The sequence below is a fragment of the Penicillium bovifimosum genome (genome assembly GCF_028826915.1).
Source record: "Penicillium bovifimosum strain IBT 22155 chromosome Unknown utg000001l_segment0_segment0, whole genome shotgun sequence".
Classification (NCBI taxonomy): Eukaryota; Fungi; Ascomycota; class Eurotiomycetes; order Eurotiales; family Aspergillaceae; genus Penicillium; species Penicillium bovifimosum.
This window is the reverse complement of record NW_026622710.1, coordinates 2,340,070-2,360,944: the sequence shown is the minus strand read 5'-3', so window position 1 is coordinate 2,360,944 and position 20,875 is coordinate 2,340,070. Positions and strand designations below refer to the sequence as shown.

General features: G+C 50.3%; 8 protein-coding genes across 8 annotated transcripts; 5 read left to right on the top strand and 3 right to left on the bottom strand.

The window, feature by feature from the left end:
• Positions 1-256: 256 nt before the first annotated feature.
• Positions 257-3,084, top strand: N7515_000902 (C2H2-type zinc finger protein; the record flags this gene model as incomplete). Its single annotated transcript, XM_056661646.1, has 6 exons — positions 257-371; positions 422-832; positions 966-1,247; positions 1,297-2,332; positions 2,392-2,807; positions 2,867-3,084. 6 exons carry the CDS (start codon positions 257-259, stop codon positions 3,082-3,084), a joined length of 2,478 nt encoding a protein of 825 aa, XP_056526812.1.
• Positions 3,085-3,415: 331 nt separating this feature from the next.
• N7515_000901 (uncharacterized protein) lies at positions 3,416-7,609 on the bottom strand (the record flags this gene model as incomplete). The annotated part of the gene is made up of 6 exons (XM_056661645.1): positions 3,416-4,475; positions 4,535-4,628; positions 4,733-6,708; positions 6,761-6,850; positions 6,914-7,182; positions 7,253-7,609. 6 exons carry the CDS (start codon positions 7,607-7,609, stop codon positions 3,416-3,418), a joined length of 3,846 nt encoding a protein of 1,281 aa, XP_056526811.1.
• Positions 7,610-8,678: 1,069 nt separating this feature from the next.
• On the top strand, positions 8,679-10,723 carry N7515_000900 (WD40 repeat domain-containing protein; the record flags this gene model as incomplete). The annotated part of the gene is made up of 3 exons (XM_056661644.1): positions 8,679-8,718; positions 8,791-10,429; positions 10,495-10,723. The coding sequence occupies 3 exons, from the start codon at positions 8,679-8,681 to the stop codon at positions 10,721-10,723; spliced, it is 1,908 nt and encodes a 635-aa protein (XP_056526810.1).
• Positions 10,724-10,994: 271 nt separating this feature from the next.
• On the bottom strand, positions 10,995-12,053 carry N7515_000899 (uncharacterized protein; the record flags this gene model as incomplete). Its single annotated transcript, XM_056661643.1, has 1 exon — positions 10,995-12,053. One exon carries the CDS (start codon positions 12,051-12,053, stop codon positions 10,995-10,997), a length of 1,059 nt encoding a protein of 352 aa, XP_056526809.1.
• A 465-nt stretch (positions 12,054-12,518) lies between these two features.
• On the top strand, positions 12,519-13,274 carry N7515_000898 (PRP38 family protein; the record flags this gene model as incomplete). The annotated part of the gene is made up of 1 exon (XM_056661642.1): positions 12,519-13,274. The coding sequence occupies one exon, from the start codon at positions 12,519-12,521 to the stop codon at positions 13,272-13,274; it is 756 nt and encodes a 251-aa protein (XP_056526808.1).
• Positions 13,275-14,126: 852 nt separating this feature from the next.
• On the top strand, positions 14,127-15,736 carry N7515_000897 (heme-dependent oxidative N-demethylase family protein; the record flags this gene model as incomplete). Its single annotated transcript, XM_056661641.1, has 3 exons — positions 14,127-14,667; positions 14,731-15,196; positions 15,256-15,736. 3 exons carry the CDS (start codon positions 14,127-14,129, stop codon positions 15,734-15,736), a joined length of 1,488 nt encoding a protein of 495 aa, XP_056526807.1.
• A 1,197-nt stretch (positions 15,737-16,933) lies between these two features.
• On the top strand, positions 16,934-17,674 carry N7515_000896 (uncharacterized protein; the record flags this gene model as incomplete). The annotated part of the gene is made up of 1 exon (XM_056661640.1): positions 16,934-17,674. The coding sequence occupies one exon, from the start codon at positions 16,934-16,936 to the stop codon at positions 17,672-17,674; it is 741 nt and encodes a 246-aa protein (XP_056526806.1).
• A 762-nt stretch (positions 17,675-18,436) lies between these two features.
• Positions 18,437-19,758, bottom strand: N7515_000895 (Carbohydrate-binding WSC subgroup; the record flags this gene model as incomplete). Its single annotated transcript, XM_056661639.1, has 4 exons — positions 18,437-18,454; positions 18,505-19,005; positions 19,300-19,580; positions 19,638-19,758. 4 exons carry the CDS (start codon positions 19,756-19,758, stop codon positions 18,437-18,439), a joined length of 921 nt encoding a protein of 306 aa, XP_056526805.1.
• Positions 19,759-20,875: the final 1,117 nt, after the last annotated feature.

Sequence of the window (20,875 nt, the reverse complement as noted above, 5' to 3'; positions counted from 1 at the left end):
CAGTCTGCTCAATATGAAAAAAAAAATCCGATATAGTCAAGCAAATTATACGGAGTACTGCGTACAGTTCTACTCGGTCCAATATCAACTCCAAGCACTGACCCCACTTTATCGCTTATCGCGGGCCGAACGGTCCCGGGACCTCCGAAGTTGGAGCAGTTGGAGTCGAGTCTCCCCGTACTCCCACCTTGACATCCACTTGTCCAACCCCCAGACCACCACTTCTCCAAACCAGTTCTCCATCCCCAATGATTCAATGTCCCCATCACCCCAGCCGCACAGGGGTGCTCGTGGAGCAAGGGCTCGTATCTGTATACACTGTGGTAGGGATTTCCGACGAACGGAACATTTGGAGCGTCACATTCGCACTCGTAAGCCAATTGCACACCCCGCAGCGAGCGTTGCTAATTCGGTACATCAGACACCAAGGAGAAACCATTCATATGCTTCTGTGGGGCAGCATTTACTAGAAGAGATCTATTGAAACGTCACACGCGCATCTCACATCAGGATGGCCTAACCTCACCAACTGCGCCCGAACCAACGGCGAAGGCGGAGTTGCAGCCGACTCATCATGCCGCCATCCCGCCGCAATATGATGCACCAGATACTAGGCCCGTTCCCGTGGGATCCCTTGCAGGATCTTCGGCCGTGCACCAATGGACTGGGGCACAGACTACGCCTTATTTAGATCACAACCATAATGCAGGCATACTTCCTGCGGCTACTGCGGCCCCGGGCTCGGTCGTAGATCCTCATACGGGTATGGTGCACGATGCGGATATGCTGCAAGCTGCGCAGCTTCTTCTTCCTGGTGATTATCGAGCCACAGGTGCGTATCTTACAGTTTTTCGAGTGTATTCTCCTAATCCCACGTGCAATGTGCGGGATATGTCCTTCAATTATTTGACGTTTGAGCTTTGTGCCCTCGCTTTGGCAGATTCAGGCTGCTAACATTGAACTAGCACAACCGATGCCTTACTTGTCCGAAGACCTAAATCATTTCCAGGAATTCACTCATTTCTTGGATTCGATTGGTTTGCCTGGCGAATGGCTTCCCAGCGAGGGGGAAACCTCTCAGACCCAAGAGATGAATCTGGAAGATGCCCGGGAAACAGGCCGCCCGACTGAATACCATGAGCGAACACGACGGGGCGGAGATGGCTCTCGTGGAGACTCACCATTCAGATCCTGGCTTCCATCCGTGCCAAAGGGCGACCAAAGCCTAGGGACTCTGTCTGATTCTGGTACATAGTGTCCTATATCACTATCTTTTCTTCACTGACAACGGGTTAGAGCCACCTCAAAATGCGAAGAGGACATCACGATTCAATGTCAGCGAAGACCAGCGGTTCCGGCTTGCGGCATCTCTAGAAGAATTTCGCAACGTGATTCCCAATTTTGTACTGCCATCTCGGCACACATTGACTCGATACCTGACTTCCTATTTTGAAGGATTTCACCCGCACCTTCCTTTTATGCACATTCCTACTTTCCATATCAATGAACACACCCCCGAGGTCGTTCTTGCCATCATGACAATCGGTGCTCAGTACAGATTCGAGCATCGTAACGCGGAAAGACTGTTCCATGTTTCTAAGGCGGTTCTCTTTGAACGCATGTCCAAAGAGCCCCGATACCCAACGAAACCCAGCTACAATCCAGCCTCCCAAGTCCCACTGGGAATATCTCCCTACTCCAATTTTGGCGATCAATCTCTCGCGCAACCACCGGCAGCAACGGAAAGAACCGCGATCTGGAAACAGATTGAAATCACTCGCTGTCTCCTTATCTTGATGGGTTACGCCACCTGGGAAAATGCTAGACTTGTACAAGAAGCATTCCATCTGCAAGGCTTGTTGGTTCGACATCTCCGCGAAGCTGGCCTAACGGAAGATACAACCCGTTCTGATCCACGCGCACCTCTGGATTGGTACGAATGGGCGGACCAAGAGTCTGCGCGACGCACAAGGTTGATTGCATTTTGCTTCATCCACGTTCACAGCATCGCATACAATGCCTATCCATCCTTACGCAGCAGTGAGATACACTTGCGCCTCCCATGTTCCACCGCCGAATGGACCGCTGCCACAGCCACAGAATGGGAAGCGGCCCAACGAGAGAGGGGACCCCAGCAGTTATTCTTCCAGGACGCATTGGCCCTTCTGTTGCAGAAGTCTCGATCAGCTGTGCCATTAGATCCGATCCCAGCTCCATTGGGTAATTATATTCTTCTGCATGGACTTCTGCAACGAATACACCTTGTGAGCGAGCTATCCCTGCCGAACGGAAACCAATCGGCCCTTCCAACAGAGGAACTCAATAAACTAGAGTACGTGCATTTCTCACAGATTGTGTGCTTATCCCCATCACTAACCATCCAACCCACAGACGGGCTCTTCGCTCCTGGACCTCCGTGTGGCAACAAGCCCCCGAATCCAGCTTAGACCCACACAACGCAAACGGTCCGATCCCATTTACCTCTAGTGCATTCCTCGGTCTAGCATACGTCCGATTATCCCTGAATCTCGGTCCTCATCGCCGTCTCGAAACCCGCGATCCCACAATCATAGCCACAGCACTTCGTCGCTCTCCACGCCCTGAACGAAGCTACCGCCTTATTCCAGCGCTCATCTACGCGGCTCATGCCCTCAGCATCCCCGTCCGTCTGGGTATCGACCACATAGCTCGCAGCCAAGCCTTCTTCTGGAGCGTGCGACATTCGCTTGCCAGTATTGAGTCTGCCGTCTTACTAAGCAAATGGCTGTTCACTATTGCCGAGGCGGGGCCGGATCAATCGTTGAGTGGTATGTTATACCTTCTTTCTGGATGTGTGTGCGACATTGGCTAATGTTTTTCAAATTAGAGAACGAAAGTCGGATTCTACGCTGGACTCGTTGCATAGTCGAGGAGGCATACTCGTCTATTGACATAGACGAAAGTGAGACGCCGCCAGACCTGGAACCGGCTTCTCTTGGATTGGCAGTTCTCAAATTGTGGGCTAGACTGTTCGGCACGAACACTCAATGGCCATTTATTAACGTTCTTGGACAAAGTTTGGAACAGTACATGACTATGATTTGATGTTGATATTATCTTCTACCTTCCATCCAGCGTTTGTATATATCGAGAGGTGTTTTAATAACGTGTTTATGATTTACTCTTGTGACGTTCCCTGTACCTAATTGTCTCCAGACTGTTCACCAAATCTACAGTTTCAAACCACGATCTCCGACCCATCTACAATTCAATGAGATTAAGGGGCAAAAATTGATTCGGGACTATGCTAGACCACTAATAACGATGTCCGTTAAGAAATACAATCATCTGTGGATACTCCGCATTCGGCGTCCATCCGGTCGCCTTGCCCGTTGATATCTGATGCCCGTTAACCAGTGCCTGTGTCTTCCTTGATCTAGTCAAGGTCAATCAAGGTCCCCATATTCGGAACCACACCTGTCCTGGCAGCAGGAGAAGGCAGTCGCCTATTGCCTGTATTATTGAGCACAGCAGCTTGTATGTCGGCAGGGAATGAAGAAAAAGGAACGTTGTCGATTTCCCTGGCTTTTGGCCCGAGGTTTTTCTTGGACACAGAGGGTTTCTCCTTGTCACTGACAGAAGCAAAAGAAACGTGCTTTTCCTTGGCTGCTGGCGAGAGATTCTTCTCAGTCACAGAGGGTTTCTCTTTCTCGCCCACAGAAGAAACCTGCTTTTCCTTGGTTTCCTTGGCTTTTGGCGAGAGATTCTCCTTAGCCACAGAGACTTTCTCTTTGCCGCCCACAGAAGCAGAAGAAACTTGCTTGTCCTTCGCTGGCGAAACGGTATCAACCGCAGCAGTAACCTGGAGTGGCTTTGTAAGACCCTCCACCTGCAGCCCACCATCGTCGAAATCAATCAGATTCTGCTGGATGCCACCGATGACTTTGGGGATGGCCGGAGCAGTGATAAGACGCTGATTCTTTTGCTCGATCGGTTTCTGAGGATGATCTTCCTCGCCGAGATCAATTAGGGTCTCAACTTTGGCCGGAGTTACAATTTTCACTCCTTTCCTTTCCATCGGGGGAGTAGCTGAGATAGTAGTTCTCTCAAAGTGTCCATCCCGAAGCACCCATCCAGCTCGACGGTAATCGTCCACCAGAGCGCCGCCCGACGCAAAGTCCTTCCAGCGCTGCAAACCCTTGGCACGTTCCTCTTTAATTCGCTCGGCATCAGGGCCGGTCAGAGGCTTTTTGGCAGTCGGGGTAGTAGTGATAGCACGGGTGGCAACGGGGCCAGTAATAGCCTTGGTGGCAGCAGCGGCAGGGTTGATGTTTTCGATGGCCTTCTGGCCATAAACCTGGACTTTCTGCTCCTTGCCATTGGGGCAGTTACAATCGTGTTCGTGCGGTGGGGAGCACGCGCAAATGCAGGTCGCTCCGCAGCAGGGACGCTTGGCGGTGCAGCGCTTCTTGCAGGAACGCCAGTCGTGTGCGTCACTGGAGAAATTCATCAGTATCTGTGTGTATTAGTCTCACTTTGAATGGCTATGACTTACCCGTGACATTGGCGGAGACACTTATGTCCGCAAACCAGAGTCCCGCCACAGGGTTTCTCGCATCCGTCGGTGATGTTGTCCCAGTCTTTCAGGTCTGTAGGATAAGTTAGCTCGGGTTCTTTTTTAATGGGCTATGGGGTGACTGGCTCTTGATGGTGGTTGTCCTGTCGTGTCTTTTACAACACAGAGGGAGCCCACCTCCAACTCTGCGGTACGGAATGTCCTCAGACATCATCTTGACAACCTTGTCCATGAACTCGCTTCCCCCCTGAACACAACGTGAATTGCCAAAGATGTAGAGGCCATATTTCGCCCGGGATAGGGCGACGCAGACTCTGTTATCCTGGGCAAGAAAGCCGATACCTCGATGCTCATTGGATCGGACAAGCGAGAGAATGATAATATCATTCTCTTCGCCCTGGTAAGAATCCACTGTAAGAACGTTGATGTGAGGTAGAGAGATTCTGGAGTTCAGTGCTCTCTTCCCCAGAAGCAACTTCTTTTGGCCGTTGTAGAAAGTCAAGACAGTGATTTTCTCAGGCGCGACCCCGTTCATCACAAGGTAGATTAGGAACTTGATCACCATCGACGCCTCGAAATCATTGACTTTGGATGCCAAACTATCACTGCTTTCAGGTGTGGTGTGACTGAAAAAGAAGGACCTAATGCCTCCCATGCCAGGAACATAGGGATGATTCTCGACTGATGGATGGTCATGGAGTAGGTTGCCGTAGACGGGGGTCAAGAGGCTTCTAATCTCTGGAATCATTCGGCGTTGCACTTGGAGTACGATGTAAGGCATCTGGTTCCTGATGAGACGCTCAAACATAGACATGTCAAGATAGAAAGGTTCGCCAGCTAGCGTGTGATTTGCACATTGACCCTTGAGCTGCTGGTGGTCTCCGACGAGAATCAAATGCTCGAGTGAGGGAAGACAGGCGACGGCAACTGGCGCTTCAATAACTTCGGCTGCCTCTTCGATCAGAATGATTCGGGGTTTCAGAGCCGAGATCAATCCCCGGTATTTGCTGAGACCAGTGGTGGTCATACCGATGACCCTGGCTTCTTCGAGGATGCAGTAGTCTCGCTCAAATCTACCGATTTTGTATCTGCGAGTGGCATCTTCGTAGTCCTTAGCAAGGCGACACACCTCTTTCCTCAACTTAAGAAGCAGTTGCTGGCGCATGTAGTCGTAAACAGCACCACGGTATCTTCTCTGGATATTCCAGAGGTCTCGCTGTTCAAGTTGCTTTTTCACCAAGCTATCAGAGACCCTTGACGACTCGGCGCTGCAGAGTCCAGGTCCGAATGGAATGAACTGACTCATGAAAGTGGACAAGTCCTCGTCAAGGCTTCCATGTTCGACCTCAATTTCTTTCAGCTGTTCGTACTCCCGGTCAATATCATCTTCGGCGAACCCAAAATCACCGACGTAACGATATGAAAATTCCTTTAGGGAGTCCACAAGCCAAGCAGTGATGGGATCTGTTTTCGCAATGGTGCCAGATCGCTGCCAATTCCCCGAAGTTTTCCGCAATGAATCAGCCTGAACTTGGCTCAAAATCTTGTACCGTAGGAACGTCTGTATCCCAATGGGTTTTTCGCTGTTTGTTGGCGAGAGTATCTTCAGCATCCCCTTAATCTCAGCCGTGATCTTGTCCTGTTTCTTTTTCGCGGGGTCGAGTAAAGTTCCCTCGATCGTAAAGTTAGGCCCCTGTTCCTGTCTCAGGGCATACGTGCCGTGCTTGCGGATTTCGGGATCCGTAATTCGTCCTCCCAGTCGGATGTACTTGGGCTCGAATGCGGCAACTTGTCGAAGCAGCTGGTCCAGAGCATGGTTTGTCTGGGCTGCGATGATAATTGGCGGATCGTGTGGGCGCCTGTTTGCGAGGAGCATTCGGAGAGCTACCAGGGAGGTAAAGGTTTTGCCCGTTCCAGGAGGTCCCTGGATAATGGCCAGTCGTTTGACGAACATTTCTTTCAGGGCTGACCATTGGGAGGCATCGAGTCTTCCAATTGGCTCAGACGGCCATTGCTCAAGAACATTGTACTTGCCGACGTCGAGCTTCGGGTCCTGAGACAGGTGCTTGAAGTTCATTTCTGGCTTGGCTTTGAGGTACTCAGGTGGGCCGATGTCTTTCTTCACTTCGCAAATATGCTCACTCAAAGGGAAGCTAGAAAGAGTTAAGATAGATATTCAGACACAAGAGGGATGTGGGGTCTAACCTCTCCTTTGACAGCTTCTGCAGTGCTGTCATTGTATGCCGAGTTGCCTCATAGTATCCCATTCGATGCTCGACCATGATCCATTCCTGCCTAATAAAATAAGATAATTAGTATTACTCTCTCGAGTAAGCCGGGTACATTAGTGTCACTCACTGAGGATCGATCTCCATGTCTTCGGGTTCGACCAAGAAGATATCTACCTCGGGGGGATCTTTCTCAATATTCTCTGTCATCCGACAAGCCACCACGGCTGGAACACACTTCTTCGAAAAGGCATCTTCTCTGGGAGTAAGAGCAACGATTGCTCCGGGAGTAAGACGATTCGAGTATGTCCATGCAATGTTTTTGCCTGCGCGGCGGGTTGAGAACTGGATGTGCAGAGCCAACCCGGCCCGGGCTGCAGTAATACCGGTAATGAAGACCTTGATAGAGGAAAGGGCATCAGAATGCTCATCTTTATTGAAAGCAAACGTTAGGAATGAAAGCACTCACCTTCTCATACACAGCGATATCATTCGTATCCATCATCCAAGGATCAGCACGTAACATGTTCACAGCAGTCCGGAGAGGTGAAATTGAATCCTCTCGGAGCAATTCATAATGGGTCTTTAGATACTCATCCTTAGAATCCCAAGGTCCATCGATGCGGTTTCCGATGGGGCCGGCTGCGTCTTCGCTTTCAGTAGTCCCCATGAGTTCCTGACTCGAGGGAAGTTCCGGCTTTGTTTTCCAAACTTCCGAAGTGTCATGAGCTTGTGGAATGGGATCAAAATAATGACGGATGTCATTGTTGACGGGCTTGGCTTGCTTGGGCCCACGTTGGCCGTAATAGCGGATGCGTGGCGGCATGGCCGGTTTGTAGCTGGATGTTGCAAATAGAGTCGGTAAAGTGAGTAGATGGGAAAGTGAGGAGATTGAACAGCTTTGATAGATCGGAGCACAGGATGATGTTTGTTTTGGTAGGAGATGAAAGGGTGTGTCTGAGTGTCAGTCTAGAAGGCTGTGCTGCTTAGTCGCCCGCTTAGTCGCCGGACGCCTGGCTCTTGTCACTGGGGATCTGGAGGATTGCAAACCTAGCTATTGAGCTTAGAGACAATAGGCGCCTTCCTTATGTCGTATTCAGTTTACCATAGACCGAGTCTATGATCGAATGGCAAGTGACACGAAGGATGGTTGTATTGACTCGGTGGGAGAGAGAGTAGAAGTACTTGGGGCTCGATTGCTCACGTTCTCAGATCCTGAGTGATCTGATGTCCTTCCGGTGTTCCTTCTCTTTGTGGTTTGCAATCCCCATCCAATTGAAACCTGTAGATGCCTAGCAGGCTAGCCTCATTGATAGCTCTGACCTTGTAGTACTAGGCCTCGTATCTTGCCGTTATTTTCGGCGCGTACGCCTAACATAATGACATGTTTCTAGGAATTCCATAGGAACGTAGCGATTGAGATAGACAATTTCCTACATGTATCATCTCCAGGCCGGTTACTGAGCCGGAGGGTGTAGATGCCTCTTGCAATCTGCTTGGTTTCCAGTAGAAGCACCATCGTAACGACCCGCCTAACAGCATAATCCATTCTCTTGGTATGCAGTCTTCATTATCTTCCGCATATTGTGCGGACAAGTCAATTGAACTGCAGTTGTAGATGCACGATGATGCTGATTGGCCGCCCCGGCGGATCCACCCAAGCGGACCGTCGCATTCAAGCCGCGACATTCTCTAAGAATCCTAGCTTCTGTTCAGAGCAAGAGAATCCCTCAGGTCTCGTGGGCTTTTATCATCACCCTTCCGACTGCGACTGGCCAGCGTTTGCGCCTTAACTTTTCGTTTGTGGAAGCTTCCAATCCCTGTCCCGACATTTGCTCACGACCGCTGCCGCTACCCCACAACCGAGACAACGACAGGAGCTCCAATCGCCAACCATGGCCTCACTCGAGGAAGAGGAGGACCGGGATATGGGAGGTATGGCGATTTCCTGAATCAATCGCTGGGAAACAGCCATCTGGACCGTGCTAACCGTGCTTCATCTCTCAGGCTCCCAGGACGGAAGCTCCGATAACGAGAACGACAACGATATGGACGATACAATGCGCGATGTCGATGATGGGGAGGGCGACAATGACCAAGACCAAGACCAAGACGCCGAGGGAGATCAAGATGCGGATAGTCCTTCGAACGCGAGTCAGGCATCGGAGAGCGCGGGCATGCAACAAGGCGTAGATGGCAGTGCTGACAGCTCCGTGCCAGAAGCATTCTCGATTTATCACCCCAGTGTGCGCTCAGAATGCCTGACAGCCAGAACCTACGACATCGTTCCGACCACCGCGGCGCCGCATGCCACTTCGATCAATGCGATCACGGCGACAGCCGACATGCGCTGGGTGTTCACCGGTGGATCCGATGGATTCGTGCGGAAGTTCAACTGGGCGGAATCAATAAACAGCAAGCTCATGTTGACTGTAGCGCAAAGACATCCCTTCGTGGATAGTGTGGTCAAGGCTGGCGTGTTGATGACATATTGGGAGAATATGGATGGCAGTCATCTATCGCCGGTGTATTCTTTGACCTGTCAAAGCGAAGGCTTGTGGCTTCTTACTGGCTTAGAGTCTGGCGCGATTCGGTTGCAGACTCTGCGCCACGACGAGGGCAAAGAGGTTGCTCTTCTGCAGCAACATACTTCGGCTGTGTCGTCGTTGAATCTCACGTCCGACGAGGCATCATTGCTCTCCGGTAGTTGGGATAAACGGGTGTTCGACTGGGATCTCCATACGGGACAGGCCAGACGTGCTTTCGGTGGCAGCGCTGGACAAATATCGGCGGTGCAATTCCGGCCAGAGTCCAGCCTTCCGGTCCCCAAGGAGACAATTGAGCCGCAGCAGATGAGTGGCACGTACGCATCAAACTATTCTGGCCCACCCGACAACTTCAAGTTTATGGATACCTCTCAAGGCAACGAAGACTCCGGCTTGGCGGAGAACCCGCAGGCGGGTTCACCAGCAGACTCACTTTTCGGTGGGGCGGACTCATTATTCGGCGACGCAGATGGCGGAGCTGCAGACGGTGGTGAGCCATCCGGTGGCGTTTTTGGGGTAGATGAAGACGATGAATTCGGTCGCGCTGTAGCGAGTGGTGCTATGCCTGATGCAGATGCGCCGGGTGAAGTGGACAATGAAATGCTAGAACAAACACAAAGAACACAAAATGCGTCGTCGAGTCAGCAATTACCAAGTTATGCGTCGGAGCAAAATACGCAAGTGGGCCAGATGGAAAACCCGGAATCATCGCAAACGACTGCCACTGGGCTGCCCAAAGCAGAAGGTCTCGAGACACCCCCGTCAATGGCAGATTTCTCACAAACTACGCAAGCGGAGCAGGGCGTCTCGGCAGACAACACGTTCTTAGCTGCTTCTATGGATGGTACAATACGTGTATGGGACAGACGACAGCCTGATCCAATTGCACGTATCACTCCCCACAATGTGCCACCGTGGTGTATGAACGCGTGCTGGTCCCCCGACGGAAATTACATATACGCCGGGCGACGAAACGGTACCGTTGAGGAATACAGTTTACACAAAGGCCTTAGGCATGCCGAACGGACATTCAAGTTCCCTCAGGGCAGTGGACCGGTCACAGCACTTAAGGCCATGCCTAACGGCCGTCATCTTGTCTGGTACGTTACGCAGTAAGGACCTCAGGCAATGGAAACGCTTATCTAACCTTCTGATTTACATATAGTGCCTCTCACGATATTCTTCGGCTCTATGATCTGCAACACGAGGTCGACCCATATTCTCGTCATTCAGCAACTCCGTTCTTAATTATACCTGGTCATCGCACCGGAACTATATCCCAGTTGTACATTGATAATGCATGTCGTTACATGATTTCGACCAGTGGTAACCGGGGTTGGGAGGGCAATACCACTGAGGTTCTACTGGGTTACGAGATTGGGGTGCCGCAATAGCCATCGGGATATAGCATAGCATAATGGACAGTCCTGAGATATTGTTTACGAATACCACGAGATGACAGCTTAAGGGCAAAAATTTGCGGTATTGCAGCGGAGTAGAAGGTAGATACTCGTAGCTGAGAGCCGAGAGTCCTAACCTGTCAAGGACTCAAGATTGCCACGCGGAGACATCTCCCACAGATGCAAATAGAACAAAACACCAACGCCAATTGCCCTTTGTATCTACAGAATGCACAGGGTCATATCACATCAAAGAAAGGGAAAATCATCGCTCGTCATCTACATACAAGATCTCGTCCAAGTCCAACCCTTGACAAACTTCAGCTTGCTGCGAGCGCCAGGTCCCAAAGTAAGGACTGTCAGACCATTTTACACGACCATCACGATCGTTATCAAACCACACGTAGCCAGGTCGACTTGCATCTTCTGATTCATACAATTTGGCAGCTCTCAGAGGTCCGGCCACGATATCCCCAAACCCAGGCAACGCAAGATTGGGAATATGAGTCCTTGCCTCCACCTTAGCATTCTCCATGTTATTGACCGTAATCAAATAGACAGGCGGGAGATCCGAGTCGCGGTCTGGACGAAGCGGCATGGGGATCCACGCCTCATTGTTATACGACTCCAGCCGGTTCTTGTCATAGCGGAGTGGCAGAGGTCGCCCCAAGAGCATGTCATCCAGCTTTCCAGTGTCTAATAGCAGCCCGGGGGTTTGCACATAGAGAACACTGTCATATTGCATAAATTGCATCCGGCCGAGATGGAGGAGCTTGGTATTTGTCGTTGAGTAGCCAGCAGCCGTAGCTGTTGCCATGTCGATAGGGAGAAGCCAGATATTGTACTTGAAGCTGGCTGCGCGTAGTATTGACAATGCTTTAGAGGCTGATGTGCCCAGGTCCTCGGCTGACATGCGGTCCCATTTTTCTGGGTACATGAACAGGCGGTCTTCGACGGCTGTCCCATTTTCGGAGAGTTTCTTGAAGAAAAGGATTACAGAGCAGATGTCTGATGGGTCTGGTTCAGACAGCATTTGGAGATAGGCATAGTTCCCTAGTGAGCCATAATGAGGGTCAGTCCCAATCGGTGTTTCGTCCTCCTCATAGTCGATACCCGAGAGACCCCGGTCTACTGGATTGAGGAATGCGGGGCCGGGCTTGTGTTTGGCGTTTTCCGAAGTATCTCGAGGTTTCAGGGCATGTTGGATGTTTTTGACCGATTGCTGCTGTAGGACGTATCCGGAGATAAACAATGCAGCGGAGAATATGCAGATCACTCCCATCGACACAATGGTCGAGACCGTGGAGGAGGTGAGGAGAACCATGGCCACAAGGGAGGCTGCATGGGTTGATGAGAATGATAGACAGATATCAAATTAAAATGTTAGACATGGATTCTCTTCAGGGCTCAGTCAAACACAGCCTCGGAGCCTATTCAGCGACATGTCTCAATTGTCATCAGCCAGCTTGTTTCATGACATCAGGTTGTTTACGTTGTCCTCGCGATTATCGATAAGCCAGGGCGGTGTCACAACTCACAAGTCGCGTCCAGAAGGACGGCGGCCGTGTCCTACTGGCAGGGAGCAGAGGCTCTATAGCAGAAGATATGTAAGTCAATAATTCCTATACTAGACGTCTAGAATCTAAGAATGCTCCACAAAAGCGCGAGATCAAGTAATTGACAGCAGGACAGACCCTGCATCCAGAAGAGTAAACCGATATGCACAAAAATAGAATGTCGGGCAGAGCCCAGGCGGTGTCTAAGGCGGTCTATCACATTGCATCTGGCGATGGCCTCAAAAACTGACGACGCCATTGTCCAATACGTTAGCATCTCCACCTCCGCTCTCACCTCCAAAATGGCAGCCCATCGTGCCGATGCCAGCACATTTCTCGACAATCGCGGCTACAAGGGACCCCTGGTCCGCGGCGTCAATCCTGCTACCCTCTTCGAGAAAGCCGTGCGCGACCGCATCACAGACTCATATTACTGGAAGGAGCAGTGCTTCGGCTTGAACGCAGCGACTCTATGCGACCGTGCTGTCGAGCTGACCTGCATTGGCGGTACATACGGCGTCTCCGAGAAACCGACTCCCTTCCTCTGCCTCGCCTTCAAGCTTCTTCAGCTTGGTCCTGACCGCGACGTCATCCTTGAATTGCTCAACTTCACCGACCCCGGCAGCGGCGGTGAAGACGAAGAACCAGAGTCGGGTGTTGTCAAGGACCGGGGCGATTTCAAGTACCTGCGCGCTCTGGCAGCGTTCTACGTGCGACTCACTTTCGACGCGGTCGATGTCTACAAGACTCTGGAACCGCTGCTTCTCGACTACCGAAAACTGAAGCGACGAGTGCGTGACACCTTCACTCTCACATACATGGATCAGTTCGTGGATGATCTTCTCACAAAGGACCGTGTGTGCGGTACCAGTTTGTGGAAGCTGCCGCCGCGATCACAGCTGGAGGACTTGGATTTGTTGGATGAGCGCATCAGTCCATGTGACCCAGATGCCATGGAATCAGATGCCTCGGACCCAGAAGCCTCATGATTTCAGTCAGGATGGTTGTTAGCATACAAAAACCCGACATCGGATCAGGGGCCGAGGTCACCAGAAATGACGGCGCCGAGACCCCGGGGCTCTACATGCATGTAGTCTGTGAGGGTTTTCCTCTGGCTGCTACTTGCGCTGCGCACTGTCCATGGTGCTTCCCAGGGTTCCCCAGAACACCCGCCCCAGATCGACCTGCCGCCAAGCCTCGGGACATTTTTACCCTTTTTGGTAATGCCGGGGCTTCCCCTTCGGTATACTTCTTCCCATGCATTATCTATTCTTGTTCGTCTGCATAGTCAGTTCATTCAATCGCCTCGAGATATTTGAATTGAATAGCATAGGGAATGATTTTACTGCTACCTCCAATCGTTACCTCGCCCGACATAGGCAAGCAAAGGACCGCTATTGCTGATAGACTCTTTCCTTGACTCGTGTAGGGACATGTAAATGCGTGTAGCCACGAGCTACCTGTGGTATACGCTGATAAGGATTGTCATGATAAGCATATCAGCGTCCACTCTCAATAAGCGTCTGTGACGTCGACACAAAAGAGAGCATCAACGCGCAGCATTTCCCCTCCCAACTCGGCAAAATCACTCGACGCCTATCTCGTTTTATGGATGTTCTGAATGGAACAATTGTCACCCCCGCTTTGGATCTACATCATACAGGAGCAACTATCTCCAATCATGTACTCCTTCCCACTACCGCGGAGAGTACTTAATATTTACTTGGCCCCTGTCTGTCCACGCCTCAATATTCAGTCTTGTAAAGACTATAATCATCAATGACACTGATAAAAGCGCTCTATATCTAACCGCCACCTACCTTCACTTTGCCCTAAGCCGCATGGAACAAACCACCATGGACTTCCTATCAATCTCAGACAACCTATGGATGGTCGGGCTGTTCCTCATAGCTACTACTGCCATCTACACTCTAGTCAATCGGGCATTTAGCAAGTCATCTTTGGCTAGAGCCAGGCTGCACGATCGGAAAGACTCAGCAACCCGAACACCTCCGCGGTCTTTCTCTCCAGAGAAGAAATCTCCGAGTAGCCCGACCTCATCTGACTACAACAAAGCCCTCCCACCCCAACGTAGGCATACCCTTGCCGATATCAAGCGTGAAGATGCACCTGCGTCCGACATCAACGAAGACGAAGTCTGCCGGAACCCCCTGCCCATGAGTGCCAATTATAGGACCAGTCCGGGCAACAAGTACACGCCGACGGGATTCTCCGTGGATGAAATCAAAGCCCTCGGCGACTTCCCAGACTACGCAACCCTGAGTGGCGTTCCACTTCCAATCCCATATCCCCAATTCGACATCGAGAAAGCGCTACCTCGGCCATACCGTCCATTCCGATGGGCATATCACCAAACCATGTGTATGTCATACAAAAGCAGAACAAACAATGGAACACAGCTAATAAACCCTATCCTCCAAATAGCCCTAAACAAACTCGAAACAGACTGGTGGATCGAGCTCGAGAAGACTTACAAAAGCCGCATCGCCCAGCGCAAAGAACTTTACGCCAAAAACGGCAAGCAAGTACTAGGCTTCCTGCCTGGCAGCGAGCTAGCATGCAAAGAACTCATGGAAATGGTCTTGCAGTTTATCTGCGCTCGATACCCGCAGTACTTTACACTCATCGATGAACGCATCTTGCAAAACAAGATCCTCGGTACCGAGCAGGATGTCACGGCCAAGCCTCCTCTCGAAATCCTTTTGGATAATGTGCCCGAAGACTTCGCGATTATGCTCCGTGATGAAAAGACGGGTTTCTATTTTCTACGTGCGGCGGTTATCTGCTCATCGCTGGGGTGGAATGCCGGGACCAAGATGGGGAAGCAGTTGCATGAGATTCATGAGCCGATCCCGGATTATAAGGAGAAGATGCAGTTTTCAATGGATCGGTAAGTTGGATATGTGCCATTATCAGCTGAATATTGGAGTACTGACTATGTGGATTTAGCTATTTTACTAAGATGCCTACGGACAAACCAATCCAGCGTGGCTCATGGGGTCTCGAGATTGGGCAGCCGCTATACATGCCCCCGGGTGATCCTCACGAACTGCTCCGGCTGTCTCAGCGGCCTGATCTAACGCTCGACGAATGTCATCTTCGCGTAGACTGGCAGACACTGAGACGACTGCCCTTGTCTGGTGCGGTTGTTTTCAACTTCAAGGGGCTTTTCACGCCTGTCAGTGAATTCCGGGATGAGCCTGGTGTACCGGAGTTGGTGATGAAGGTTTTGAATGAGGGAAAGAAGAACCTTATGGATTATAAGGGTGTTTGGCATGTTCAGCATGTTGTACTTCCCAAGTTGAAGGAATGGGCGGAGGAGCAGAGGGCGAATGGGCTAGTTGCTAAAGATTGGGAGGTTGCTACTTTGGATGATACCCCGTGGTTCAAGGGATGGAAAGAGAAGTGGCATCGACAGCAGGGATTCTGAGTTTAGATTTCATTCTCGGTGGTTTTGGTCTGATAGGCCAGTTCTTTGATTCACAATATCCCCAGAATATATGTCAGTGTCGCACAATATAGTCGAATTGAGCATTATTTATTTTCCAAGAGTGGAAAACCATGGCTGACGGGTCTTCCCATGAGCATGTACTGTGTAACAATCCACGAGATCAAATAGGGTTTCGTGGACTGATATCTATAGTTCCATGGAACATCCATATTGGTCGCTGCTCATCGCACTGAGCGAGTCAGTAGATACATACCGCGGTGGTGATTAACTGACGAGCCTTCATGCGGTGATGCTTGTATTCAATGGAGCCATTCGAAACTTTTCATGTGTCTTCGGGGCATTTTGCCACGCGGTGATGTGGGAAAACGGCGCATCGAAGGTCTCGGGGTCGACAAGCTAGTGGTATGTCTGTTTGAATTTTCCCTTTGGCATGGCCAAGATCTGTGCAACCTGGATAGTTAATAGTTTGCGACAGTTTCGGTGGCTCAGCTCAAGCAGCTAGCTCAAAAGGGAAGACCCTCAAATGTCGTTAGGAAGACGTGAGGAAGAATGTGTGTGCACGGACCTCTTAGCTCCACCTTATTTATTTTAAGGTTGGTCTTGGCAGCCCTGGATTGGTGGAATAGTATTGGGTTTGTTTACTGTATCAGTCTGTAATAGTATTCAGCTGGAACAAGGAAAGAGCATTACTGAGAGTAAACAGACGTTAGAAATAGAACAGGCAGCTACTGCTACGTTGCTGAGAGTAATGAGAGTTTAGAAGGACCAAGGCATAGCCATGGGCCCATGGCAGGCACCGTAAGTGAATGAAACAACATGTTTACCCTTCCATCACAGAACAAAGAGGCTGTTCCATCCCAGAAATCGAACTAAATGCATCACAAAGACATTCTGCTCTTTCTCAATACCCAGTCTATCTTTGTCTTCTAACGAAGGAAACAAAGGCTTCAGCAAGGTCCTTTATGCTATATCCCTCGACTCGAACTCTACCCTCAATGAAAACAAAGGACCCTTTCCCTCGAAGTCTCTATACAACAATTCCATTACCATAGCCTCGAGAACCATCATATAAAACCCTCCCATCTCTACCGCTAGATCTCCTCCAAAAACAACACTATAAACCACTCACAACACCATCAACAAGGTACCTATAACACCCCCAACCAAAACATCAAGATGTCCTCAAACTACACCTGGAACGCACCGCACCCAATCTACGGCATCCCCCTAGCAGTAACCCAATCCGACATCCAACCAACCCTAACCTGTACCATCCGCCTCTCTCCATCCCTCTCCCCACCCCCCACCACCCCTACCACCACTACCACTACAACCACAGTAAAAACCTGGCTAAACACAAACTACTTCCTCTGGACCCTCTCCGCCGCCCACGCCACAACCCTCTCAGCCACTAACCCCAGCAACCCTTGGAGCCAAACCTTCAACTTCGCAGTCTGGACCGAGATCCAGAACCGTGTAGCCGAGATCGAGAATCCATACCGTTTCGGCATTCCCATTCCCGAGCCGCCAGTTACCCGTGCTGTCGTTACGCATTTTCCGGATACCGATGCGGAGGAGCTGGTGAGGTTTGTTATTCGGAAGGAGGAGGGGAGAATGGGCGTTGTGTCTGGTTTGGCGCCCGGTTCGGTTTGGGGGTTGCTTAGGTTTGTTTCGAACAGGGTTTGTGGGAGGTTTGAGGTTGTTTTGTTTGGGGAGGAGCAGGAAGATGAGGAAGATGAGGGAGAGGGGGAGGAGGAGGGGTTTGTATTTGTTGGGGATGAGGATGTGGGTGAGGAGGTGGGTTCTGTGGAGGGGGATGTTTGGAAGGCTGAGATTTGGGAGTATTTGGATCAGCATGATGAGTTTGAGGATTTGTATGATGAGGTGTATGCTGATGCGGTTGAGTTTCAGTTTTGATCGCTGGTCTTGGGATTATTCTGTATGCAGGCACTATAGCTATAGTAAGAATGTTGTTGGGTTGATATACGTTCCTCGTCTGTGTTGTCAGTAAGTCTGCTTCGAATACTATAAATTCGAACACAAGTTAGATCTAGAATGTACGGATCCCTACAGTCCCAGCGAGTTGTCTCGAACGTAAGGCGATTCATTCGAGCAATCGGTCTAAACGCAGTACGAGGACGTATCCCCATAGTTCGAGGCCATATGAAATGCGCGAACAGTCAAGACAAGCACCGCTGAAAGGCTGAGATAGTACATGAGGGTAATGATGATATGAATCAAGCAAAGCTAATAAGCATATTCGGGGCAGATAAGAGGAAAGAAGTCAAGACACAAGGCGGATGAGCTCAGTCGACGAGACCAGGCTCACATCGTCTTGATGTCATGTACTGTTATGTATGCAGGATAATGTATGTGTTGCTCGTAAAGGCGTGTAATGGTTGCCAGCCATAGAATTCAATTCAATGCTCGCGCTCTCGTTTCTGTATCCTTCTATTCTGTTCCGGGCCAACGCCGATGCATGCGCCCTTGAATCTGTGTCCAGCGACATGTGCTGCTGGTCCGCTTATCCTCCACGGCCGCACCCATGAGAGCAGAGGGAAAGAAAGAAATGAAGCTGAGCGACAAGTGGGTATCATAAGGAGGCTGTATTGTAATGGCGCATATTAAGAATATTGCAAGGCGGACGATAGTAGAGAGGAAGAGGGTCGGATGATGTCCTTAATCGGGGTTGGTGAGCTGGAACAGCAGTTAGCAAGGCGTTATACAGTGAGGTCAATTCAACTCACCCGAAGAACAGGACGTGAGTAGTCTTCGTTGTCTTGCAAAGACACACTACTATCACGGGCACCGTTCGGGTAGAGAACCGTGTTGGTCTTCATCCGCCGATCAGTGAAGGTTGTGCCCGAGCGTGCGGGACTAGTACCAGCGGCGCCTTCCCCGTTGCCTCGCGGAAAGAAACCTCCCATAAAGCTCGATCCGGCACTGGCTCTGTTGTCGGCCATGTCCTGGCTTGGGACAGGACTGGCCGCGCGGGCGCGTTTCCGGTAGAAGAGGATCAAGAAAATCAGAGCTGCAATCAGAGCCAGTCCTCCGAGAACACCAATTACAATGCCAGCGATGCTACCTCCACTCAATTTTGAGCTGTCAGCGCTGGCATTGGCCGACGAGGAATCCGAATCACCAGTCGACACTGAACCTGGAACGGTGATCGTCTTAACCTGGCCGCCAGAGTCGGTCTGCGTTGAGGTGGTAGCTGGGGTGGTGGTTGTACCATCTGACGAAGTTGACTAGGATCAGAGTTAGCCAATGCGCCACACAATAATATTGATCAAGCCACATGTACAGTTTGTGAAGCCGAGGTAGAAGATTCCGAGGTGGAAGACTCCGAGGCAGTCACAGTGACGGTGGTAGGCGGATCTCTAGTACTAATACTCTTCTATCCCATTAGAGCCACAAGCCAGGAAAGAGTAGGCCACCCAATCAAGTCATATAGGCTGACAGGAGTTTGCCGGTCCAATAAACCAACGAACACCCATCTCCACAAAGAAAAATCACGACCAAATAGGAAAGGAAATGCTTACCGAGCTCGAGCTTGAAGACGACGTGCCGCTTGAAGACGCACCAGCTGTGCTAGTCGGAGCATTGCCGATGATCTCCACGTACGCAAACACCCCTTTGGCTGCACTTCCACAGCGATCGTCTGGATAACCGGGACACTTTGTGTCACAGTCGGAGATCTTCTTCTGTGACTTCTGCGAGGGAACAACATTCGTGCACCAGCACTTCTTGCCTTGCAACACACCATAGGCGTAATCAGAACAAGTAACTATACATGCTCCATTTGATTGAAAAGTGTCCGTGACTGTGACAAGTCAGCGATACAGTTATATCCAGGTATCCAAACTCTGCGGTCGCTTACCCTCTTTGAAGGAAGACCCTGTGTTGTCGCTAGCACAGAACGCCAGGTTCGCCAGGCCGGTGACAGCCAATGCGAATGGCTCAGCCAAGGCAAGAAGTGTGACCACCACTGCGACCTTCATGATGGGTGTGCACAGTCGAGAGAGATTGTAGTTTTTTTCCCCTTATTCTTCCACCCAAATCCCGACCGGCGCGAGTGTAGAGACGATGAGAGGTCGGCAGTGGAGGAAGAAAACTGGGTGTGGGCCGACCGTAGTGAGATAATGTCGATCACCTTTAAAGCTGAGGTGTCGGAACGGATGACCTGATTTGATGAATGTTCGCTCGGTCGGATGTTCCCAATTGTTTGTTGATCCCCCGCTAGACAGTGGTAAGATTGTCAAAGAGACATTTCGAGGGAGGCAGAGGAAGAAAAAGGGAGGTCAGGACGAAGTCGGAGAGTAAGAAAGAGAGAAAGATAGAAAGAGGAGAAGGGGGATGGTGCACAGTCCCGTGTTACTATCCTCGCCGGAGTATGTTGAGAATCCCGATATACCCGCTTTGGTGGGTACCGAATCTACTGATTTTCCTTTTGACGGCAGGATCTAGAATGATCTTCGTGTCAACAGCTGTCATGAAAGTATGAGCGTACACAGTAGTAGAGCAGATCAGCTAGTTCAGGATCTGATTATCTTCATTTCATACCATTTCATACTCAGTACAAGCTCAGTAGTTAGTACATTTTTAATGTACAACCAGCTTAGAGCAGCTTTATTGACTTTTTACCCAACTCGATTTTCTCCACAGCAAATCGACTGGAGGACCAAAGATCGAAGGACCAGGGAAACGCCATTCCACCCTTCATACCTCGCTTATTTTTCTTTTTATCCGGATAGATCTTGTCGATAATGTTTATCTATCTATTAATTCTACGTATTATTCTGATTCGAAACTGCCCTGCATCACCAGGATCATACAGACTAACAGTCCACATACGTAATGTAGGGAATAAAAAAAGTAAAAAGCCGGACTTGCGCCCTCAACGGACTTGCGTCTCAGATAGAACGTCCGATTTCCACTTTGATCTGGCTATGTGTGATCTAGAACCTTGGAACTTCGAATGATTCGTACAACCTACAACCTCTGTAGATTCATGGTACATACTCTGTACTAACTTCGCAGCAACTTTCATTCGATTCTATGGCACATGAAAAGAACCCAGTAACTACCCCCGGGATTTCCCTAACCAACTAACTAATG